Source organism: Typopeltis vanoorti, chromosome 4 (genome assembly GCF_054136105.1).
Source record: "Typopeltis vanoorti isolate ZY-2024b chromosome 4, IOZ_Tvanoo_1.0, whole genome shotgun sequence".
Lineage (NCBI taxonomy): Eukaryota > Metazoa > Arthropoda > Arachnida > Uropygi > Thelyphonidae > Typopeltis > Typopeltis vanoorti.
In genome coordinates, this window is record NC_143552.1 from 75,360,311 (window position 1) to 75,386,476 (window position 26,166).

General features: G+C 36.8%; 1 protein-coding gene across 1 annotated transcript in view; it reads right to left on the bottom strand.

Annotated features, from left to right (window-relative positions):
- The window catches only part of LOC150107421 (transcription initiation factor TFIID subunit 1-like), a 688,572-nt gene that overhangs the window by 64,387 nt on the left and 598,019 nt on the right, over positions 1-26,166 (bottom strand). The window contains exon 34 of the mRNA XM_090391849.1: positions 10,761-11,174. Within this exon, the coding sequence (XP_090247975.1) occupies positions 10,761-11,174 (414 nt within the window). The remainder of the gene's footprint in view (positions 1-10,760; positions 11,175-26,166) is intronic.

Here is a 26,166-nt window from a genome sequence, read left to right on the forward strand (position 1 = left end):
ATACTTTGTCTTTATTTGAGTAGTATGTCAGCAGTTAGAATTGAAGGAAGTACAGGAAGATGGTTTAATGTTAAATCTGGTGTGAGACAAGGATGTACATTATCCCCTCTGTTATTCATTATCTATATCGATCACATTATGAAGGAAAGTTGTATTAAACATGATATCAAAATTGGAGATGTTAAAGTCAGCTCTTTGCTTTAATGTTATACTTCTCAATAAATCCACTACAAGTCTGTAAGATTCCCTGACTAAATTGAATGAAAAACCTGTTCAAGTAAACTTGAACTGTTTTACTGGAACAAGTAAAACATTTCAGCTACTTAGGCACAATTTTTAGTGAAGATGGTAAATTAAATATGGAAATAGACAACAGAATCAACAAAGTTGGTATGGTAGGAAGTCAATTGAATAAATTCATATGGAAGAAGAGAGAAATTAGTCGGAACACTAAATTAGCTGTATACAAGACAGTGTTCAAACCAGTTTTAACTTGTGGATCTGAGAGCTGGGTCAGAAGTAAAACACTTGACTAAAGACTAGAGACCGCAGATATGAGTGTCCCGAGAAATATTAGAGGCATGAACAGATGGCATGAATGGCAATATCATATTAAAAATGAGGATATTAGGAAAGAACTTGACATTGTCAGCATCCAGGAATGCATTAGCAGAGCTAATCTCAGGTTGGTATGGTCACTTAAACAGAATGGGTGAGGAAAGATTAGCAAAACAAGTGTTCTCTGCCAGGTTAGCAGGAAAATGACCCAGAAGAAGACCAAGATATAGGTGGATTGATATGGTATGGTACAAAGTACCTTAGACGATAGAAATATAAGCTCTAATAATGTTGGAGTCTTGACAAGTAACATACTGATTTGGAAGAAAATTGTAGATAGGAAGTTAGTAATGATGTAAACTTTTCATGTAGTTCTATCATATCCTGTACACCTCTTGAGGGTACATGGCAGGAATTTGATGATGATGAACTAGATAAACAAGTTATGTAAAACGAACGTTGTCATTTATTATGACTTTTTTTTTTCTGAGTTTCATCTGCTTTGTGTGTGTGAAGTGTGAACTGACGTGTTAGGACAACGATATAGACAAGTTTTTAATGTATAATTTTCTATAAATAATTTATAACTTTCTTACTCATATTTACAATGGGAAAATGTTGACAATCTACTGAATGTCCAATTTTCTGCCAGAGCTCTTGTGGGTTGTATGATTGTAGTTGAAGGAGGCAAGCCTCAAAAAAGATTACGTCTTCTAAATTTACTATTATATTTACACCTTTAAGTAATTTGAATATACCAGCTAAATATAGCATTCTGCTTCATTATTGTTTTCTAATATACCTTAAAACAAACACATTGTTCCCTACTCTTTGGTAAAACGTAGAAAATAAACAGCAAGAAGGAGACAAAATATTATGGAGGCTATTGAAAAAGCATAGAAATGGAGGAAAAAGTATTGTTAAAAGGTATCAGAAAATAAAAAATATGACTTGAAAGCTGAAGACAAAAATATTCTAGATGTATGGAGTAATTACTTTGAAAGATTATTACTAAATTAAAGAAGCAATGACAGCATGATGGCAGAAAACACTCAGGAGAAGTACCATAAGTACATATCAGTATTTGAGAGAGAAAAGGCCATTAAAAACCTGAATGAGAAAAAGTATAAGTTGATGATACCCAACCAGATATGCTCAAATATGGAAGATTAAACATTTTACAGTGGCTATACTGCATAATTCATAAGAGCTGAATAGAATCCTGATCTACACCGGTCACCTGGTAGTGACCAGGTGATTGAAGTGCAGCTCGATTAGTGCCTATCTATAAAAAAGGGAAATAAAACTGAATGTGGGAATTAGAGAATTTTCACTACCTGAGTGTTCCAGGTGAGATTTATGCAAATACGTAACTAAGACAAAGCTAACAAAAATTGCAGAAGAGAAACTTGAAGATCAAAACTAGGATTAGGCCTAGAAGTTGTAAGGATCAGATTTTCACTTTAAAACAATGGTTTCTCATGGTTGAGAAACCATGAGAATATAACGTGCACCTTTGTTGAAGTTTAGTTCTGGAAAAAGATGTGACAAAATACCAAAAGAAAAGTTCAAAAACATCAAAATTACCCTATATGCTGGCATACATGGCAACTGGACATATAAGACAATAAGTAAAATTTCTTTTCAAAATGTTATTTTGTGTTATACTTGCACTGTAAGATGACTACAAATTTTAGACTTGCCTTTCACCTACTTGCACATCACTTTTACTTTAATATAATGCAGGTATAGAAATCACAGCAGTTATTTTCTTTAATTTTCTTTTATTCAGAGAGACTCCAGGGAGTTATTATTATATCTGTTCTTGAATTCACTCACACACACAATATCTAATGGCAACAGATTCCAATTGCACACCACTCTATGAGAGAAAAAGGTAGCTCTCACCTCCTTCTCCATCGCATTCATTCTCTCCTTCCAAAGATGCACTCTCAACCTTCCCCAGCCTCCATAAAAATCAATCACATCACCTGTCTTTCTACTGTTTGCTAGTGTGTACAAGTATCAATCTGTCTTCATAATCAGTAACTACTGATATCATTTTTAACACTCTCCTTTGCACATTGTCTCTCACTGTATCAGAATCACCACAGAAACTAGAAGACCAAAACCGTGCACAATAGTATTAGGGAGGTCTTATCAAGGCCTTGTAAAGAGACAAAATGACCTCCTTATCTTTACATATTAAGGTTCATTTCAGCATTGCAATTATCTTCCAAGATGTATTTGCAATCTTTGCTATATGGTATTGAATTTCAACTTCTTGCCTACACAACTCCAAGATGCCTGGAGTTGTAGTAGACAGGACATAACCTGGTCAGTTTTTTTCTACCATAATCCCACCAATATAATATGACATTGGATACCTAGTCACACATGATTTTGCATTTACTAACATTGAACTGACAGCCATTTTCACATGTCCACAATTCCAGCCTACAAGTACTGCATATCAGTTACATTTTCTAGATTACCCTCCTAGAAAATGTAACTGATATGTTAATGTATAGAGTAAATAACTTTGGATCAAGGACTGATCCCTGTGGTACACTACTGGTTACCATAAATCTTGCAGACTCATACATCCTCCATAGAGAACTTTTTAATATCTGTCAGTCAGTCATCTTCTTATCCACACCAATATTTTATAATCCAATCCCATATTCTACAATTTATGGAACAGTCTTTCATGCTGTATTCTGTCAAAACCCTTAGCAAACTTCAAAGTATTATGGTGTACCTATTGCTAACATTGCTCCATCAAACATATGGAGAAGACAAGCCTCGATTAAAGAATTTAATAAAGCAATGAGCAACCCACTCCTGCCCCTACACCAGACTCTCATAAATCCACCTAGTCTTCGCCTAAAATCTAGAAAGCCTTTCTGGTCCATGGATGAACTCTCTTCAGCTGCCCTGCCATCAAAACCTGACATGTGGAGAGGATACTGGTCATCAATCAATAGGATCAGAACTAACCAGGGGAGATGTGTCTGCCTACTACATAAATGGGGGCTGTTAGACCACCCTTATTGTGATAGTTCTCCCATGGCTCAGGCGATTACTCATATTGTGAATGACTGCCCAAGGCACCAATTTCTCGGTGGTGGTCTACATGACATCCACAAGGTGACAGTGAGGCCTTGGATTGGCTTTCCAGACTGGACATTGACCTGTAGCTATTCTGTATTCCTTTTGCCATAAGAATAAATAAATAAACTGCTACCCCTTCACTGGATGAAGAAGACATTTTAGAGCTGTTGCACAAACTGAATAAGAATTCAGCAATAGAGGTGAAGGGATATCAGCACAGATGCTAAAAGAGTGTTCAGCTGAATTGGCTATTCCTTTAACCAGGCATATATAATTTGAGTCTCAGAACAGGAAAGATTCCACTGGAGTGGAAAGAATGCATGATAATCCCACTGCACAGGAGTGGTGGTGGTGCAAAGACTGATGTGTCCAATTATCGACCAATCATTATCTCATGAGTGGTGATGAAGATTTTGGAAAAGTTGGTTAGTGCTTGCATTCAGAAATGGGTTTACAGAAAATCTGTACTTTGCAATGAATAGTATGGGTTTACTAAAGGAAGGTGATGTCTGAACAACTTGCTTACATTCTATAATAGTGTTACTGCTGAGTTAGACAAGAGGAATGGATACACCATAATACTTTGAGGTTTGCTGAGGCTTTTAACAGAAAACAGCATGAAATACTGTTCCATAAATCATAGAATATAGGACTGGATTATAAAATATTTGCCATGGATAAGAGGATGGCTGACAGATATCAAAAAGTGGTATGAGGAATGTGAGTCTGCAAAATTTAAGGTAACCAGTGGTGTACCACAAGGATCAGTCATCAATCCACTGTTATTTAATCTGTATATTAGTGACATTGGGAAAGATTTGATAACATACAGCTGTTTGCTGATGATGCAAAGATAGGTAGGGTAAACAGGGATACAGCTGATATGCAGTACTTGCAGAATGATTTTAATAGGCCGGAATTGTGGGCATGGGAAAATGGATGTTAGTTCAATGTCAGTAAATGTAAAGTCATACACTTGGGCATGATTAGATATCCAATGTCATATTATATTGCTGGGATTATGATAGAAGAAACTGACCAGGCTAGGGATTTTGGAGTATTAGTAGATAGGAAGCTGAAGTTCAGGGGCCATGCATCAAAGATTGCAAATACAATTCAAAAGATAATTGCAATGCTGAAACAAAGTTTGACATGTAAAGATAAGGATGTTATTTTGCCCCTTTACAAGGCCTTGATATGACCTCATTTGGACTACTGTGCACATGCCTGGTCTCTGGGTTTCTGTTGTGATTCTGATACAGTGGAGAGAGTGCAAAGGAGTGTGTTAAAAATGATATCAAGATTGTGGAATACTGATTATGAAGACAGACTGAGAATTTGTAGATTGCAGACACTAGCAAACAGGAGAAAAAGAGGTGATATGATTAAGAATTTCTGAAAGGGTCAAAGGATTTCAGTTAATGGAATTTTTCACTTTATGGAGGATGAGGAAAGGACATAAGGGAATCCACTGAAGTTGAGAATGAATGCTGTCAAGAATGGGTTTAGGGCTAGATTTTTCTCTCTTCATCCCCACAGAATGCAGGAGTCCAGATGTGACCTTATTAAAGCCTTATATAAGGGAAAATAACTTCTCTATCCCTTCTTGTTAGTGTATTCTTCAACAACTATGTAATCTGATGTGCTTTCTGGTTGCCATTGCATGATGTCCTCTAACTTCAGCTACATTCACAATCACACCTATGCCAGGTCTCACCAGTTCTATCAATATAGTACACAGCTTCTGATCTCTTCTCAAGGTGTTACCTTACAACAAGAAGTCGAAAAGAGGTACTAGAGTTTTCCTGAAAAGATCAATGGAAAACCTAGCAGCAGTCTCCATGGGCCATGATCTCTAGTTTTGCAATGTAGTGAAATTTAAGCTGGACTGGCTTATGATCTGATAAGCTGAGATGTATGATATGAAGTATTCTTCCATTTATGAGAGAAGAGGATATAAAGTCAATCAAGCTGGGATTCAGTATTCTGATTTATGTAAGTCTGGAGATAAGGCTTGTGAGTTCTCTATATGTCTACTAGTTGTGTATGGTCAGGGCACATGTTTAATTATACATATCCTGCTTTTTCAGTTCTGGAGTCAGTTCCTATTTATCTAATGCAGTATTTTCAATACAGCTCCAATTGCTGACTGCTATGATATAGGCACTGCACAAGTATGATTTAAATCCCTTATTTAAATCATTATATAACTGTCTTACTGGATATAGCATATGCATTTCTAAACCTTGTCTCTCAGTCTTCTCAATCTGTTTTGAAGATCTTGGCTAGATGCTAGATTCTCTTGGAAAATTGAAATTTTCAGATAACTTCTGTCTCTGATTATTCCTTCTTCTAGAACATTTTCTTCTGTTTGCATTTAACACGTTCGCTGCCACGCTACTTCATCATAGTTTGCTCCCATACGGCAAGCAATTTCACTTCTTCGAGGGCAGTACGGGTAATCGCGTTGCCAGCGGTAAGCGACATATGAGTATACTTGTAGTATATTCCTTCTTCTAGAACATTTTTTTCTGTTTGCATTTAACATGTTCGCTGCCACGCTACTTTGTCATAGTTTGTTCCCGTGCGGCAAGCAATTTCACTTCTTCAAGGTCAGTATGGGTAATCTCGTTGCCGGCGGTAAGCGACATACGAGTATACTCGTAGTTGGCTTGTGTGGAGCATATACCTTCTACGAGTATACACAGTTTTGCTGCTAGCTCCACAAGCCAAGCAATTTCACTTCTTCAAGGTCAGTACAGTAATCTCGTTGCCAGCAGTAAGCGTCATACAAGTATACTCATAGCTGGCTTGTGTGGCTCATCTACCAACTACGAGTATACTTGTAGTTGGCAGCGAACCTTCTATTTCTTCAGTTATGATTTTCACTTAGTTTTAGCTACTGGTGGTCCATCAATGGTTGCTGCCATTCAGGAACTTCTGAGCTTATTTCTGATTGATTTTTTCACACAATTTTTGTCTTTATAATTTTGCTGAGTACAGTTTGTTAAAAGTGACCTCTTTGCTTAGCAGGTTCTACTAGCACACTTTCTTTTCAATAAAAGTTCTGAGGGGGAAAGTAGTAATTCAATATTGAGAACATTTAGCTTTCTGGCAAAATTTGAGATGCTGGTGTGCTGCGATATGCCCAACTAATACATATGTGAAAATGTTAGCTTTCAGACAGCTGCTGTCTAGATGGTCATATGAAATGCACTTCAATTTCACTACGAAATAGTTCACTATGACTTGAGTTGTACTAATATCAGCAAAATTGGTATAAACATCTTAATGTTCCTTTTCAAACTGTCTTTGCCAGAGAACCAGCTTGGATCTTCACCTATAATACTATTTTTTATGCTGGCAATTTTAACACCATTTTAAGGATGTTTGGATTAGAATTTTGTAGATTCGCTCTATAAATTCAATTGAAAAATCTCTTGATTTTCAACATTTTCATTTGGCTTTCCACTACTAGTGTTACTGTGATATCCTGGAAGATAAAATGTTGGAGCATTTTGTATACATTTGTCCACAACAGTGCCTTTAACAACAATTAAATATTAATTAATTAAAAGAAACATATGTATTAATCACAATGAAAATTATTTACTTGTAAATATTTCATCCTAAAGTATCTTAGGACGTCATCAGTACAGTAGTTTAAACAATAATAGGAATAACACACAGTTAGGGTGCATGATTACAACAGAATCTCAATAAACGTGCATAATGTGTTACAGAAGTAAAAAACTAATAATAATTATTTTACACAATTTTATATGACAATTTCCCATACTTTAGGAATAGTAAGAACGTCGTTGTGGTTTAAATTTGGTCTGTGTAGTAGGGCTTCAGAACTTTCTTTATAAAAACGTTCATGTTTATATAAAGATCTATGTAAAAGTTTAGACTTTTCCTAATGGATCCTATGGCTTGGATTTTCATTTCCATGTTGAGAGAGGCCAGATTTCTGTGGTTTAAAAAGATGAATGTGGTCTCGATGTTCCGAGATGCATTTCTGAACAGACCTACCTGTCTGTCCAAAGTAAGACAATTTGCATGAGCATGGAATCTCATAAATAAATACACCTAAATAATAAATATTATTTAGGTGTATTTGTTTATCTCATAGATTTATCTACATAATAAATATTACCCACCCACCATACATCATGACCATTTTTTCATCAAAAATTAAAAATAAAAGTGAAGACATTAGAGAAGGAACTTGACAGTGTTTGCATTTAAGAATATGTGAGCAGGACTAATCTAAGGCACTTAAACAGAATTGGAGAAGAAAGGCTAGCACAACAGGTGTTTGATGCCAAGATGGCAGGAAAAACATCCAGAGAAAGCTCAAGTGTATTGATTGCCAGAAGTGCCTTAGAAGAATGAAATGTTAGATACAACAATATTGAAGTGTTGGGAAGTATAGACTAATTTGGAAGAAAATGTTGATAGGAGGAGAATAATAATAATGCAAACTTAATAATACAGTGTTGTCATAGTAACCAGAACAACACCCTTTGAGGGTAGAATATCAGGAAATCAATGAAAGTTTGCACCCATCCTGGGAACAGGGAATTACATTTCAGAGGGATCTGATTATATATCAACCTGGTTGATCCTTGGCATTTGCAGTCTACAGAACTCCTTCTCCCCAAACACATGCAGAAAGATACATCCATCACCATTTAAACATCCATCTCCCTTTACAAAAAGTACATCATTATTGGTGGGATTATACTTAAAGAAACTGATGAGGCTAGGGATCGTGGAGTGTTAGTAGATAGGAAGTTGAAGTTCAGGGCCATTTAGCAAAGATTGCAACAACTCAAAAGATAATTGCAATGCTGAAAGAATGTTCACATGTAAAGATAAGGATGTCATTTTGCCTCTTTACAAGGTCTTGATAAGACCTCACTTGGACTATTGTGCTCAGGTCTGGTTTATGTTGTGATTCTGATACAGTGAGAGAGAATGTGCAATAAAAATGATATCAGGATTGTGAAATACTGATTATGAAGACAGATTGAGAATTTGTAGACTGCAGACACTAACAAACAGGAGAAAGAGGGATGATATGATTGAGACTTACAAACTTCTGAAAGGGTCATACACAATTTTGATGAAATTTTTCACTTTAAGAAAGGTGGGGATAGGGCAAGAGGGCATCCTTAGAAGCTGAGAATGAATTCTGCTAAGAATGGGGTGAGGGATAGGTTTCTCTCTCATAGGGTGGTGCATGATTAGAATGGATTGCCACTGGATGTTGTGAATGCAAGCAGTGTGACTGAATTTAAGAATAAGTATGCTGTTGCGTGTAGTATGTGGACTCGATGAGTCCACATACTACACTTAAACAAAATTAAGAGACTCCCTGGACGTCTCCTAACAATAAGAATAAAAGAGGAGGAATTCGAATATATTGAAGAGCATTTGGCCTGCACAGCGCTGGTGACAGAGGTGCTTGACATACTGCAAGGCGAGATGGATATTTAAGATGGAATTCATGCTTACTCGCTTTTAATAAGACCTCATTTGAACTATTGCGCACAGGTTTGGTCTCCTGGCTTCTGCTGTAATTCTGATATATATATATATATATATATATATATATATATATATTGGAGAGAGAGTGCACAGGAGCATGTTAAAAATGATATCTGGATTATGGAATACTGATTATGAAGATAGATTGTGAATTTGTAGACTGCAGATACAAGCAAACAGGAGAAAGAGGAGTGATATGATTGAGACTTACAAACTTCTAAAAGGGTCATACAGGATTTCAGTTGATGGAATTTTTCAATTTATTGAGGGTGGGAAAAGGAGAAGAGGACATCCTTGGAAGCTGAAATGAATGCCACTAAGAACAGGGTGAGGACTAAATTTTTCTCTCATAGGGTGATGAATGATTGGAATGGACTGCCACTGGATGTTGTGAGTGCAAGCAGTGTGAATGAATTCAAGAATAAGTATGATAGCTGGTGCATGTAGTATGTGGCCTGCCTCGATGAGTCCCTGACTCCATGGAGGTCTCTCTTAATAATAATAATTATAAAAACTTTGACTGAGAGAGAGAGAGAGAGAAACTGATTTTCTCTAAGATGATGTTCTCACTAGTGAACTTAACCACATACAAAATACCTTCTTAGACAATAGCTAATACCCACAACAGATAAAAAAATATTCATCCACATATCCTCCCTGTCCAAAATAAAGACAAAAGTAAATCCATCACCATCACATAAATCTGTAGCACATCTGAAAACTTGACAAAAATCCTGATAAAATACAATTTTGAAATCGCCTTCAGACCACAAAAAATGGTATCCTTTATCTGCTCTCCTAAAGACTTGATATAATTCCTAGATTCACCAGGTATAATCTCTCCCACTATAGACAGTCAGGCAGGGCATCAAATTCCTGAACAAAAGACTATCAGGTTCCAGCAATGCCTGTGAGAATTGTGTCTTGGGTACCTACCACAGAATAGCTGATAGAAAAGGCCACCTTGCTTCACAGAAGCAAGTATGAAATTACTTCCTTGAAAACATCCTAACCTCAGTAAATCTGGTTGCATAAAACTGTCTCCACATCTAGGAAACATTCACTCCGAGATCTCCAATAGCCAAGAGTCACACTAAGCAGCATAATTTAGGACTTTAGGCCTTTCTTTCTTCACTTTGGTCTCAACTCACTAATGTAGAACCTGCATGTATCTTTACACATATTGTTCCCTAATGATGTGAATTTAACTTTGAAAAAACATACAAAATAGTAATTAAATTATTTTAGTTACTATATCATCTGCATTGTCACCTTCCTAAAATACTAATATGCATAATGAAAGAGAGAGCTGATGAAATCTCAACTGATGATCAAATTCCAAATGTACAAGAAAAGTAGAAAACTTAGGTCTAAACAGAGGCAATGAAAACCATAAACCACCTAAACTAATGAGATTGGTGGATTTCGAAAAAAAAAATATTCATCTAGTGAAATGTAGTAATCCAATAACCAGCACATTTCCAGATTGAAATATAATAATAATTAAAATTAAAAACAACAACTTTGCTTACATCAGGAAGATCCCGCATTTCGTTAAGAATTTCTTCCAAAATTATTGAGAGTGAAACAACAGGGTCAATACAACGTCGATTAGCAGACTTATTTGGTTTTTTCAAATAATCACAGTCATACACTGTTGTTGGAGTCCTTTTCCTTTTCTTAGAAGTAACTGCTTCTTTAGGAAATTTCAATACTAATGATTTTCGGCGAACTTCATCAGCATGTTTAATTAACTGCTTTGACAGCACTACTTTGGTTTCATCAACTTTTACTAGATCATCTTCATTTAAACCAGCTCTTTCTTCTTCCTCTTCTTGTTCCTCTGTCATTGCTACTTGAACACATGGGAGCGATGACGACTGATAAAGAGGACAAGCTTTGTTTGTCCTCATGTGTCCAACTTCTCCACAAGCACCACACTTCAACTTAAAAAAAAAAAAAAGAAAGAAAGAAAGGAAATTAATTTATAAAAAAGTACATACACATATTATGTTAAAAAGAAATTTTGATATAAAGAGTTAACATGCTTAAAATACCTGAATCGATGTTGTCTTCATAAAATCTGAAAGTATTTAACATTACAAATCCACAAGCAAACCTGAAAATGATCAAATTTTTAACTATACTAATAGCAAGCTATTTTATTTTTTATTTGTCAGCAGTCCTCTATAATGACATGAATCCTCACTCCTTTAGAATCTAATGTGGGATCACAGGCATTCTTCATCCAATTTTCCATTTGTTTCATATCACTCAAAACTGCCTGCCATCTGAAGAACATTTAATTATTTAACTGCTCTTCAGATCTAACATATTTACATTTTTTATCTATTGGGCTATGCTAAGTCTAAAGATTACCATAATAAACAAAAAAATGTAGAAATGATTTCATTACACAAGCTTCTGTGGAATGAGGGCATACAACTGTGTTGCTGGTATTCTCACCCATATAAAGCAGCTGGAATTTAATTATAGTTTAATATTACTCAACTAGTTCTGTGAAATTCGTGTGTTTCAAATCAACAGGATGAAGTAAGTGAATAAACTAAAAAATAAAATAGAAACCAGCTTACATACAGCTACTGTTCACCATAAAGTATACGAAGACAGGAATAATATGGAAAGTGCACGTGCTATGAAAGTATTTACTGGTTCATAGTCTTCTGCAAACTACTGGCATCCACATACATTGTGCTTAATGAGAGAAGACTAGAACTCGACATAAAATCATTCCTTGTTTCTTGTTGAAAGTATTTTATCATTTTGACTGACTCCTTGCATGTTCTTGAGAAGATTTGTGATCTACTTGGGCATTTCAGCTTGTTGCTGTAGTACTTGCTGTTTAGTTTTAGTTCTATATACTAGTAGTCCTGATTTGTATTTTTGTTCCCATTCTACATGTTCTTGAAGACCTGCTTGTCTGTCCATATAGGGAAATCCTATGAAATCATGTTCAGCTGACTGTCCTGGAGGATGATGCAACATTTTGTTCCCCAATGTTCAGTTGTAACCATTCTTTTGCAAGAATGGTACTGAGGTATTCAAGCTCTATCATGAAGAGTATGACTAATGCTCGTTTTCTGTGCTAGTTAGTACTAGGAAGTAGCATATGAGTAACATTCGAAGTTTGTTCACATCCTGTAAACTGAGAAATTAAGTGAGTTCTGCTCAGATACTTCTACAAGTGTGTCTAAAAATGATAAAGATCTATTAACTTTCAATTCAAAAGTGAATTTAATATGAGGATGAATATTATTCAGGTACATGATAAATTCTTCTAATTGGGTAGTAAAACTGGGCCAAATGATGAATATCTTATTGACACATCCAAGCCAAACATTAGATCATGTTTCCTGGTTCTGTATGGTTTTCTTTTTCAAACCATTCCATGAACTAACTTAAGCACTCCTTAACATTCCTTCTGTTCAAAATATTCCTCTTTGAATTTGAAAAAAAAAAAAAAAAAAAGTGCTATTAATACAATGCTTAAAGAGATCTATGATGTCTAGTTGCAATAAGTCCTGTTGCAATGTATGGTTTCTGTTCTTGGAATATTGGTGAACAGACTAAGAATATCTTGGCTAGCAAATAGATCAGTGCATTCGATTCCAGTGTCTTTCGTGTGCTCTATGAAATGTGTTGTATTATAAAGAGGTTGGTTTAGCAGATTTTCTAGATACGTAGATAGCAATGAAGGTGGAGAATATCTTGCATCTACAGTGGATCTCAATGGAAAGCCCTTATCGTGTGCTTTTTAAACACCATAAATTCTTGGGACCAGCGCAGGGGGGGGGGGGGGGGTTGATAGGAGAATTTTTTTGGTGTCTTTAGACTAGTTCATCATATTATATCTTTAATTATATTACTAGTCTGATTATAAGAATGACTCATCTGGTCATGATCAAGTTTAATATAAGTGTCCTCATCATTCAGCAGAATTTGCATTTTTTCTTTGTATTCTTCAGAATTCATAACTTTTGTGCTGCCTTTATCTGCTTTCAGAACTATGGTGATGTAATTCCAAGCAGAGAAACCACACCTTTAGGGACTGTTTGTAAGCCTTTCTCAAATGACTGTTTAGACTTACATGCTGATTTTGACTCAAAAGGTTCATTACAGCACATATAAATAAATAAACAAATTTAATCAATGCTATTTTCATCTCAGTTACTGAGATATCATCAGGGAAACAACATTAAAATTGCAAAAACTCAAAAATTGCACATAATTAGACAAAACTATGAGAGGTGTTGGCTAGTCTTAGCTGTTTTATTATTACTGCACCCTGCATGGAGCCAACACTCATCATGGGAGGTTCATTCAACTGAAAACATTTATCATGCTGAATTTTAAAATCCTTAACATTCCTTGCATTAACAACACATTCTGATAATGTGTTTCATTCACATGGAGAAATTTACATTTCTCCATGTAAAAAAAATCTACTCCTCACATCCCTCTTATATAATTCACAGGGATGACCTCTGGTTTTTCCCTTCTTGCCTTCTCCTCTTTTTATAATCTTGTCTGGATTAATATGACCAAATCCTCTCGCTAACTTAAATGTCTATCATATCACCACTTTCCCTGCTATCCACCAAACTCTGCAATCCACATTTTTTCACCCTCTCTCCATAGCTAGCAGTCCAAAGTCCTGATATTGTCTTAGTGGCTTGCCTCTGGACACTCTCCAATGTCTCCACATCACACCGAAAGCTAGGTGACCAGATTTGAGCACAACAGTCCAAGTGTGGTCTGACCAGTGCTTTACATAGTTGCACAATCACTCCCTTATCTCTACATGTTAGAGTACTTCTTATCATAACAGCACTACTATGAAGTGCAGCCTTTGCAACATTAGCAATATGCATAAGGTATGTTTTTCCAGGTGGTAAAATGAGTAGTGATTGAGGCATTGGATATGAGAAGGGAATGAGCAAAGGAGTTAATGGTTTTAATCGGTACGAATGATTTGACAGAGGACAAAGAGAGCTTCAGAATGGATATCAGGAGGCTGCTTAGAAGGATAAAAGAGAATAATGTGACAGGAAGGGTGGTCAGCGTGTTGCCTAGGTATGACTGTGGTGAGATGAGGCGGAGAGCAAGGATTATGCATGATATACTGGCTGAAATGTGTGAGGAGACAGGAGTGCAGTTTGTTAATGTGTGGAATGAGTTTGAGGGACAAAGTGAGCTGTAAGCGATGGGCTGCATTTGAGTGGTTATGGTGTGAGTCACTTGGAGAGACTGCTGCTGGAAGGTAGAAAAGTGAGTAGAGTGAGAGAGAATAAATCAAATCAAGCGGGAAGTGATGTGGAAGAGCAGGAGAGTAAGTTAGGAGAGATTGAAGAGGTGGTTATGAATGAGGAAGTGAGTGGTATGAGTATAGAAAATGTGAGAATGGGTGTAAAAGAGGAATAGGAAAACGGGGAGGCTCAGGGTGGACAGGGGTACACAGCATGAGAAAGGTGGATGCTCTGAGAGGAGGTAAGAGCATGTGTAGAAAGGAATGGGATGACCTGGGATCAAGAGGAAACAGTTGGAATTGAAAGGGTTTTAAAATGAATAAGCAGAAAGGGAAATGGCCCCAGTCGAGCATTGAGAGATCACATCGAGTGGGTGGTATCAGTGGAATGATCTGTAGATCCAGAAATGAGCTGTTGTGTTTGTATACAAATGCTAGAAGTATAAGAAACAAGGCAGATGAAATGGTTGCATTAATTGTGTCTGTTCACCCAAAGATTGTCGGAATAAGTGAGACATGGTTGGAAGAGGATGACATCCTGACAGGAATAGAGATGGAAGGGTATGATGTGTTTTGTGAGGATAGAAAGGGTAAAAAGAGAGGGGGGGTGCTATTGATGATAGATAAAGAGTTATATCCATACAAAGTAGAGATGCAAGAGGGAAATAGTACCAGTGATTTTGAGGCAGTATGGTGTGAGATAGAGGTGAATGGAATCAAATACTTGGTTGGATGTTGTTATAGACCATGAATATGGGTGGTGGTGATAATGAAATGTATAATCAAATTAGCCAAGCAAATAAGAAAAGAGTGATTATTATTATGGGTAATTTTAATTATCACAATATAGACTGGAATGATGAGATAGCAACTAGAAGTAAAGAAAATGAGTTTCTTGAGTTTTTGAGGGATAACTACTTCAGACAGTATGTAACAGAGGGCACGTGAGGCAATTTGAGGGTCTTGGATTTGGTCATCTCATCAGAGGATGTAATTATAAATGAGGTGTCAAATCATCCACCAATTGGTGATTACCTGAGTGGTTGCCAGCAGTGTGAGGACCTCTGTGAGAAAAGGGTATATGTGGAACCACAAGGGGGGGGGGTGTGATTATGAAGAGCTCAGGAGACAGCTTGTAGGTGTAACATGTAATGAGGAGTTAGCTGGAAAAGAGATCAATGCAGTTTGGGAGATTTTCAAAAACTATCTAGTAGATGCAATGTCTAAATATATTCAAAGGGTGAGAAGGTTAAATAAAGTAGGTATGAGATGGATGAATAAAGAGATTAAGCATGCGATACAGAGAAAGAGGGCATTGTGGAGGCAGCATAAGCGAAGTGGAAATAACCAATTCCATGGGGTCTACAAAGACCAGACAAGGAGGGTGACTTAGTTGGTGAGGGTAGCTAAAGAGAGGTATGAACAGCAGTTAGCTAATGAAGCCAAAAAGAATCCTAGGGAGTTCTTTCGATATGTAGCCACAAAAGAAAGAATGATTATGGAAGGATGACATTGATTGGAGAAAATGGTATAAAGACAGCTGTTGCAGAATGGGTGGTGGAGATACTAAATGAGCAGTTCATAAAGATCTTTCAATCTTGTGAATGTGACTTCATGGAGAAACTGAGAGCAGTAGATGATAGGGAGGTGAGACTGGCTGTGAGCAAGAGGTGTATGGGGAGTTGAGTAAACTAGATGTTAATAAGGCTGTGGGACTAGATAATATATTGCCACGTATTCTGAAGGAATGTGCCAGGGAGTTGACACCTGTCTTGACATATTTTTTTTAATATGAGTCTTGCACTCGGTCAAGTCCCTAAGGAGTGGAAGGAAGACAAGATTGTGCCACTTCATAAAGGAGCTGATCGAACTCAAGCATTAAACTATAGGCCTATCTGTGTGTCAGGTGTTGTGGTTAAGTTATTGGAGAAGCTTGTGAGAACTAGGATCCAGAGTTGGGTTGACAACAATGGTATCTTTGATGGACAGCATGGATTTGCTAAAGGGAGGTCATGTTTCAGTAATCTACTTACTTATTACAATAAAGTGACTGCTTCATTGGAAAGAGGAGAAGGATACACAGTGATATACTTGGATTTCGCAAAGGCTTTTGATAAAGTACCTCATAATAAATTGATAATCAAACTGGAGTGGATGGGGTTGGATATTAGATTGGTGGATTGGCTGTCTGATAGGTATCAACAAGTTGTGTATGGCAGAGCAAGGTCAAGGAAAAAAAGAAAGTCACTAGTGGAGTGTCTCAGGGATCTGTTTTAGGGCCATTACTGTTTAACTTGTATGTTAATGATATAGATGAAGATTTGGATGGAGATATTCAGTTATTTGCAGACGATGCAAAGTTGGGACAAACCATGAAGAGTAGTAAAGATGTTGTGCCCTTGCAGAAAGACTTGAATAAATTGCGTGGTTGGGCACGGAAATGGGGATGTGAGTTCAATGTAGCAAAATATAAGGTTTTAAAATTTGGAAAACAAAGATGGGATGCAGAATTTATGCTTGGTGAGGATACGTTGTTGGAGGTGGAAGAAATAAGAGATCTGGGGGTGATAGTGGATAAGGATCTGAAATTTAGGGGACACATAGCCAAAATTGCGAAGACAACACAAAGGCTTCTGGGAATGATGCGGAGGACACTGACATGTAGAAGTAGGGAGATTCTTGTTCCGTTGTATAAGGCTTTGATTAGGCCACACATGGACTATTGTGCCCAGATTTGGTCACCTGGTTTTCAGAAGGATGAACAGATGTTGGATCCAAAAGGGTCCAAAGGCAACTGACTAAGGTAGTTTCTGACCACTGGAATGTCGAGTATGAGGAAAGATTGAGGAGATGCAATTTGCAGAGTCTGGTGGACAGGAGGAAGAGGGGAGATATGATAGAGACCTACAAGTTGGTAAGTTCTACAGAAAACAGTGGGAGATCGGGGAAGAACCAGAGGTCATCCCTGGAAACTGTATAAAGAAGGTGTGAGTAGGGGAGTGAGAGACAGGTTTTTTCGTGCAGAGTTGTAAATGATTGGAATGCCTTGCCTGAGAGTGTGGTGTCTGCAGGGAGTTTGAACGTGTTCAAAGCTCGGTATGATGAGCTGCGTGTGTGATAAAAGGACCTCCCAGATGAGTCTTTGACTCCATGAAGTCTTATATACAGACTGGTCTATAAATGGAAACTTCTGTCCTAGAAGCATGCTTGTGGAGTGGTACCATTTTGCCTACTTTCCGCTCTTTAGGAACCCTACCCACTGTAAGACTTTCATTAAATAACCATGTCAAGGTATAGCCAACTGTAGTAAACACATTCCTTAAGAATATGTGGTGATATGTCATCATTCCCACAGCTTTATTAACATCTAACCCAATCAACTCCTGATATACCTTTGATTCTTAAACTTCCAATTCTCCTAATACTTTCTTTTAGTGTTACACGGTGATCAGCATTCATTTTAGAAATTATGGACTTTATGATCATGTTATAAATAACTATTTTAATTTCTCTATGAAAACTTCTTCAATGTATCTAAGCCAGACTTTGGGTTTCAAATGAAAGGAATATAGAGCGTGTTGCTCAAAATATTCCATATAAAAGTTAGCAATTGGGGGGGGGGTATAGTGGTAAGCCCATGACTGTGCCTTCTTTTTGTAGGTAGAAAGCGTTTTGCAACACAAAATAACTAGAATGTAATACATGCGCAAAGAGCGCAGTGATATCTGGAGGGAATTTGTCCTGTAAAAGAAAGATTGTGTCATTGATTGGGACATTCGTAAAGAGGGAAGAGACATCAAAACTGACTAATAAATCATGTTGGAAGGTTTTCCCCCACTTGGTTAGACTATAATAAATTTAGTTTAATCCTTTTAATTTAATTTAATTTTTAGTTTAATCCATTTGGCTCTTCACATATCTAATAATTAGTTTAATCCTTTATCCAAGAAGCAGCAAACAAATTTTGCACCTGAAGTATCTTCAGGACTGAGGCAACTTGTAGTAAAGGTGGACCAAGCTCTCATCACTAGTTGTCTTAGTATCTCCCATAATGCAAAGCACATCTCCTTGCAGACATGTATGATGCTATGCATTAAGGAAAGGGGCACTACCCAGACCAGTTTCGACCTTTACTGAGGTCTCATCAGTGGGAGACAGACCCATGTCTGGCTTTGCATTCCGGGAGATACTAAGACAAGTAGTGTTAAGAGCTTGGTACACCTTTACCATGAGTTGCCACAGTCCTGAAGAAGCTTCAGGTGCAAACTTTGTTTGCTTACACTTGGATAAAGGATTAAAATAAATTTACTATAGTCTAACCAAATGGAAAAAAACTTCCAACATCTTTCTCTAAATCCAGATTAATTTAATAATAAGATGAGACACCTTTTGACAACTCATATAGGTAAATATGACTTTTCCATCACTTCCGTCTTAGTAGGCTCCCACTGACGAGACCTCAATAAAGGTCGAAACCGGTTGGAAGCTTGGGTGATTAATGGCAATGCTGTAGCCCATGAAGTTTTAACTGAGGCTCGGCTGTTGCCGTAACTGAGGTCCTGGGTGTGTGTGGGGGGGGGGGGAAGAGGAATGAATGGCAATGCTGTAGCTCATGAAGTTAACTGAGGCATGGCTGATGCTGTTACCCCTCAGATGAGATGAACAAATGAGTAGCTCTGCTCGATGGTGGGGGTGAGCCTGCCACAGTGAAGAGCCAACCGGTTCTGAGAGTTCTTTTCAGTGGCAGGGTGAGCCTGTTACTGAGGGGAACAATGCCGAGTTTTTGGAGTTTGACCTGTACTTGAACATTCAATAAAGGTCGAAACTAGTCTGGGTAGTGGCCTTTCCCTTAATGCATAGCATTATACATGCCTGTAAAGAGATGTGCTTTGCATTATGGGAGATACTACAAGTAGAGATGAGAGCTTGGTCAACCTTTACCATGAGTTGCCTCAGTCCTGAAGATATTTCAGGTGCAAATTTTGTTTGTTTACACTTGGATAGAGGATTAAACTAAATTTATTATAGTCTAATCAAGTGAAAAAAACTTCCAACATCTTTCTCTAAATCCAGATTAATTTAATAATAAGGTGAGACACTTTTTGGCAACTCATATAGGTAAATATAAATTCTCCATCACTTCCACCTTAGTATCACTACCTCTGGATCTGGCTCCCACTGATGAGACCTCAATAAAGGTCTAAACCGGTCTGGGTAGTGGCCCCTTCCCTTAATGCATAGCATTATACATGTCTGCAAGGAGATGTGCTTGGCATTATGGGAGATACTAAGTCAAGTAGTGATGAGAGCTTGATCCACCTTTACCACGAGTTGCCTCAGTCTGGAAGACACTTCAGGAGTAAATTTTGTTTGCTTACACTTGGATAAAGGATTAAACTAAATTTATTATAGACTAATAAATCATCTTTTTCTAATTTAATATCTTTGATTATGTTTATAAAGTATTGTGTGTTTCTGATATAGGAGGGGGAATGACCTACCAACTCCTTGAGTGTAGAGGAAGCTAGAGCAACATGCTCTAGATTCCTCTCTTCAAAACAAAGTCTGGCTTAGATACTGATGATGTTTTTGCTATCTGGCCCCATGGCCACCAGACATGTTCTTCAGCTAAATAAACAAAGCATACAGTTCACAATTGAGATTGAGAAGCAGAACATACTTCCGTTTCTAGATACACGTGTCACACGTCTTCCTTCTGGCAGTATTTCCTTTAATGTTTACCAGAAAGTGAAACGTACTGGCCAATATATACACACATAAACTCCTACCCATCCAACACAAAAAATAGGTGTCATTAATAATAATCTAAAAGAACGGGGCTTTGAAGATTTGCTTCAATGAACAAGTGCTTAAAGACGAATTTAAAGTTATCAGTAATACTTTCCTAAAAAATGGTTACAGCCAAAACACTAACAACAAAATTCTCTACAAAACCTCACTAAAAAACAAAGATAAACTAGACTATAATAAAACTATAACCATTCCATATATTAAAGGGACATCAGATAAAATAAACAGAATACTACAGAAATATAACTTTAAAGCCACCTTTAAACCTCCTGCAGAATTAAAAAGCTTACTCATCTCGTCCAAAGATCCACTCCCTCTGCTGGCCCACCCTGGAGTATACTATTTATTGCAACTGTAATCTACCATATATAGGAGAAACAGGATGCACAATTCTTATCAGACAAAAGGAACATAAATAACACATTAAATATAATAACTACGGTAAAGCTAGCCTTTCTGCTCATGCTTTGAACACTTATATAGAATTGACTGTAAATTAAAAATGTAAATTTAAGGAAGCCTGTGAGATTCTTATCAACCACCCTAATCTTAACAATAATGATGGTCTAAAAATCCCAAGCATATGGAAGGCACATATTCTACCCACAGAACATTGTTCCCTAAGAGTTAACTAAAAACAGGAGTGTAGATAATCTAGAATCTTAAATCTAATATAACAATTGTCATGGACAATTTAATTAGATTATATTAAGTTACGACATTACTGTTACTGTAATAAAACTATCTATATGAAACAATGGTTCTCTGATGTTATCTTAAATAGAATATAGCTTTGATGTAATTAATTTTAATTTTATTTGTATTTTTTATTTAATTTTATTTGCTGATTCTGTTGTCTATTTCTATACAGGGTGTTCGGGATAAATTTGACAGTTTCGTAAGGAAAAAGAAAATCTTCTTTGTATCTATTAAATTTAATGAATTGACAAAAAAACATTACAGGCAGAGTTAATTACAATACTATCAACAAGATTTACTCAAAATAACCACCATTAGCATCGATCACAGCTTCAATTCTGCTTCGGAACCTCGAACAAGCTGATGCTACAGTCTCCCTGGGAAGGGCCGCAAAAACTGTTTTAATTTTATCCATTAACTGGGCTTTTGTATTACTGGAAGTGCGATTGGTGTCTTTTTCAACTGCGCCCCATACAAAATAATCCATGGGGTTAAGGTCTGGGGAGTTTGGAGGCCAAACATTTGGACTGGTGAAGTCGTAGAAATTTTCAGACAACCATTTTTGACTTTTCCCAGAGGTGTGGCAAGGGGCCGAATCCTGCTGCCATACATACGGCCTACCATTGGCTACCCTTGTTATCCAGGGCTTGACTACAGTTAGCAACTCCACGAACAAAGCCCGAATTCCAATGCCAGGGTTCTTCAACACCTGTTCCTGCAGATTTGCGAGGAATTCTGCTGTACGAACGCAATCAGATCATCTGCTAGGGATCTTTCTTCTTGCTACATCCTCGTAGTCACCATTGCAAGTCTCTAGTTCATGCCTGATTGTTTTTACTGTATTCAGGGAGCATTGGGCAGCAGTCGTAATATCCTTATTTTGATGGCGGGCACGAATCATCATGATACAAGTTATTCTCTTCCATGATTCAGGTGGGTTCCAGCTATCCATCCTTTCTGACATCTTGTATATGAATGAAGAAGGGTCCAAACTTTTAAATGAAGAGAAGTGTGTGTTAATACATGTAACTTACGGAAAAATATAATTAATTATAAATATGTCAAATTTATCCCGAACACCCTGTATTTAATTTACCATCTTCAGTAAAAATCGTGCCTAAATAGCTGAAATGTTTTACTTGTTCCACAGGTTCTCCATTCACAACACAGTTGACATTTTCAATGATCCTGCTTATTTTCATTGTTTTTGTCTTTTTATTGCTTACCTTCATACCATATCTATTACAACAGCTATTCAATTTAGTCAGAGAATCTTGCAGACTTGTAGCGGATTTATTTAGAAGTATAACATCGTCCGCATAAAGCAAAGAGCTGACATTAACATCTCCAATTTTGATATCATGTTTAATACCATTTTCCTTCATAATGTGATCCATATAGATAATGAATAACAGAGGGGATAATGTACATCCTTGTCTCACACCAGATTTAACATTAAACCATCTTCCTGTACTTCCTTCAATTCTAACTGCTGACTTACAACTCAAATAAAGACTAAGTATTGCTTGATATAATGCCCCATTGACACCATATAACTGCAGCGTATTGAATAGCTTCTCTCTTGGCACCTTGTCATATGCCTTTTCCAGATCTACAAAACTTAAATACAGATCTTTGTTATATTCCCATGCTTTCTCGACTATTTGTCGTAAAGTGAAGATCTGATCCTGACAGCCTCTATTTGGCCTGAATCCAGCTTGTTCTTCACCAAGCTTTTCTTCCACAATTCTTCTCAACTGTTTCTCAAGTATACTTGCATAGATCTTGCCAGGAACACTCAGTAGGGAAATACCTCTGTAATTCTCGCATACAGTTTTATTTCCCTTTTTATATATGGGTACTATGAGAGCTCTACTCCAATCATCGGGAATTCGTCCCTCTGTCCAGGCTTTCTGAACTATGCAGTGCAGCCACTGTAAGACTCTTATACCACCATACTTCAGCATTTCTGGTCGAATATCATCTACTCCTGCTGCCTTTCCACATTTCAAGCCTTTGATGGCTTTTTCTACTTCAAGTATGGATATGTATTCCTGACTGCATGCCTGGTCAGTGTTTTTTACCACTGTGCTGTCATCACCGCTTGTTTCATTTAGCAGTTTTTCAAAGTAATGACTCCATACTTCAAGGATATCTTTTTCTCCCGTTTTCATGTCACCTTTATCATCTCTAATTCCTTTTACAGCACTCTTTCCTCCATTCTTAAGCTTCTTCAACAACCTCCAGAATATTTTGCCACCTTCTTGATATTTATTTTCTATATTCTTGCCAATGTCCTCCCATGACTTTTGTTTAGCTAGTTTTACACAGTGTTTAGCATTCTTGCATTTGTCTCTATATTCTCTAAGAGCACAAGCTGACTTATTTGACAGGAACTTTTGGTATGCTTTCTTCTTTTCCTTCACTGCCTCTTTAACTTCCTGTGTCCACCAGGGAGTTCTGATTTTTTTATCCTTACAGACAACCTCACCACATACCTCTCTGGCAGAAGCAATCAATGTTTTCTTCAGAGTTTGCCACTGAATCTCCAAGGTTTGATTCCTGTTCTCAAACTCTTTCATTTTCTTTTCAATAATCTTTCTGTATTTTAGTCTACAGTTCACATCTGAGAGCTGCTCAACTTTTATTCGCTTTAAAACTTTCTTACATGTTATTCTTTTCAATATGAAATTCAATTTTATCCTGCTCAAGACTAAATACTGATCACTTCCAATTTCAAATCCTCTGTACAGTCTGGTGTCCTGCACCAGGGAGAAAACATCACTATCAACAATAACATAGTCAATGAGACTTTTCTTATTCCTAGCACATTTTTATGTTGGAACATGGTGTTAGTAATAACCAGTCCATGTCCTGAGCAGAAATCCAACAGATATTTGCCATTATTATTAGCTTTGCTCTTTTCTCCAAATTTTCGCAAAATATTTTTGTATGTCTCACAATCATTTCCTACTCTGCTATTTAGATCCCCAACAAGGACCAACTTTTCATTTTTCATTGTGTCAGTTGCTTTTTCTAAAGCCTCAAAAAATTCCTCCAATTCTACCTTAGTAGAACCTTCTGTGGGACAATAGGCACAAATAAGTCTCATTGTCCAGTTCCCCATTCTCATATTTGCCCACATTACTCTACTTGAGACTGACTGCCATTCAAGAAGATTAGCCTCATATTTAGTGTTGAATACTATGGCTACTCCTTTTCCTTGTCTGTCATTGCCTGAATATAACATTTTGTATTAATTGCTCAGAAAGATCACCAGTTTTTTGTCTTTTTTTGTTTCAGTCACCCCTATTATGTCGATCTGGTACTTATCCAATTCCTCAGCTAGCTCCATTTCTTTGCCATTCAGGCTTCTTATGTTGATAGTACCAATCTTGAACTCTGGTGATGTTGAGTTGGGGGTGTGTTTTAGGATTTGTTCCAGTAGCTGACTTTTTGCTCTTCGCCCGGGTCCCTGGTGAAAACATCAGGGCCTTGTTTAACTGGGCGATGCCCCAGCTGGCATGAATTTCTGTTATGGTGTACCATCATTTTATACTTTGGTTTAAGCCAATAAGAATACAATTTGGTCGACTAAATCCCAAATTGCCAGCCCATCCTCATTTGCTCAGTATCCAGGTAGATACCTAACAGTGTTCAGTAAGGAAATACTGTGAGTAGACATAATAATTAAAATTATAATAATGGAATTAACTCTCATAAAATATTATTTATTAGTATAATTTTCGTCTGAGTATCAGAGGCATCTTAAGTACATGTATAAAGCTAATTAAACAATAACTGACAATTTCGTAAGGCGCCACCTAAGTAGCTAATGTAAGATAATTAAAAAAGGTCAATAATATTTCCCTGTTTTAAAAAAAAAAATTATATATATACAATTAGAAAAGTTAGGAAAAATTAGTTGATTTATAAAGTACTATCTCCTACAAAGGGGATAGATGTAAACCATTGGATCTGTTTAGGTTAGGAGAGTGAAGTAAAGTTTCACATGTTTCTTTATAAAGCCGTTCCATGAGGAACCAACTTTTGTGAAGGACACTTGTCTTGTTCCATCTTAAATCATGTATGATGTCTTAAAACATCATACATGAGCAGTGGGAATAATTCTGGAGATCAAGGATATTAATCAAATCAAGTGACCCACTCTCCCTGGATCTCAAACCCATAAAACACATTTGGGAAATGCATTGCTGCTTGAAATTCCCCTTCAGAAAACAAACAATGCCTTAGCCTTGCTCTGAAGGAGGAGTGAGCCAGTTTGCCTCAAGAACTTTTAATCACTTGGTGCTTCACATGGTACAACATTATGAGATCTACACTGCAGTTCGGGGTGGACATATTCCATAATGAAATGTCTCTCCACATAGTTTTCTGTAAACACTGTACATTAATTCCTTAACTACATTCTTATGAAATTTGTGACTTTTGTCAAAAACATACTGCAATTTAATTTGTATGAAATTTGTAACATGCTTTTTGTGAAATATAATTTATCAATATGCTGACAATGAATTTCAGTCCATATTTGGAGATAGTCATGAAAATTTTTTCATACACAGGTAAAAATAAAGTTCATCCTTAACTTTTGGACACCAGTGTATATCTGATCAACAGGACTTTGGGTCCATATTGCATTGTGGGCAAGGATGTGGAAAGATGAATTTCAACACCTAGTGTAAAACCATCATCCTGCTTAATGAAGGCATCAAAAGCAGAATTATGTCTACCACTCCCCACTGCACTGATGTACTATAGGTATCACTGAATCTAATCCTTTGTCCACACATGGTACTAATTACTATTTTTTTGTTATTCACATAAAAAAAAAAAAAAAAAAAAACTTAGTGCACTACAATATGAAACAGCATAGCATGATTTTTCACCATCTCAAACATGAGATAAAAAAAATTTCCAAACAGATTACCAGGTGATGCTATTGCAGTTAGTACAAAGCTCATCCACTGGATGAGAGTTGAGTGATATCTGAAATGTCTACTGTTTATTTCAAAGTTGTAGCATGCATTATTGAGAAATAATACCTTGAAAAGCATAACTGCATTTGTGTTTTTTTTTTTTTTTTTTTGAAATTTATACTCCAACAAAATGGTCGCTTCGAAAATTTTACTTCAAATTAAGTG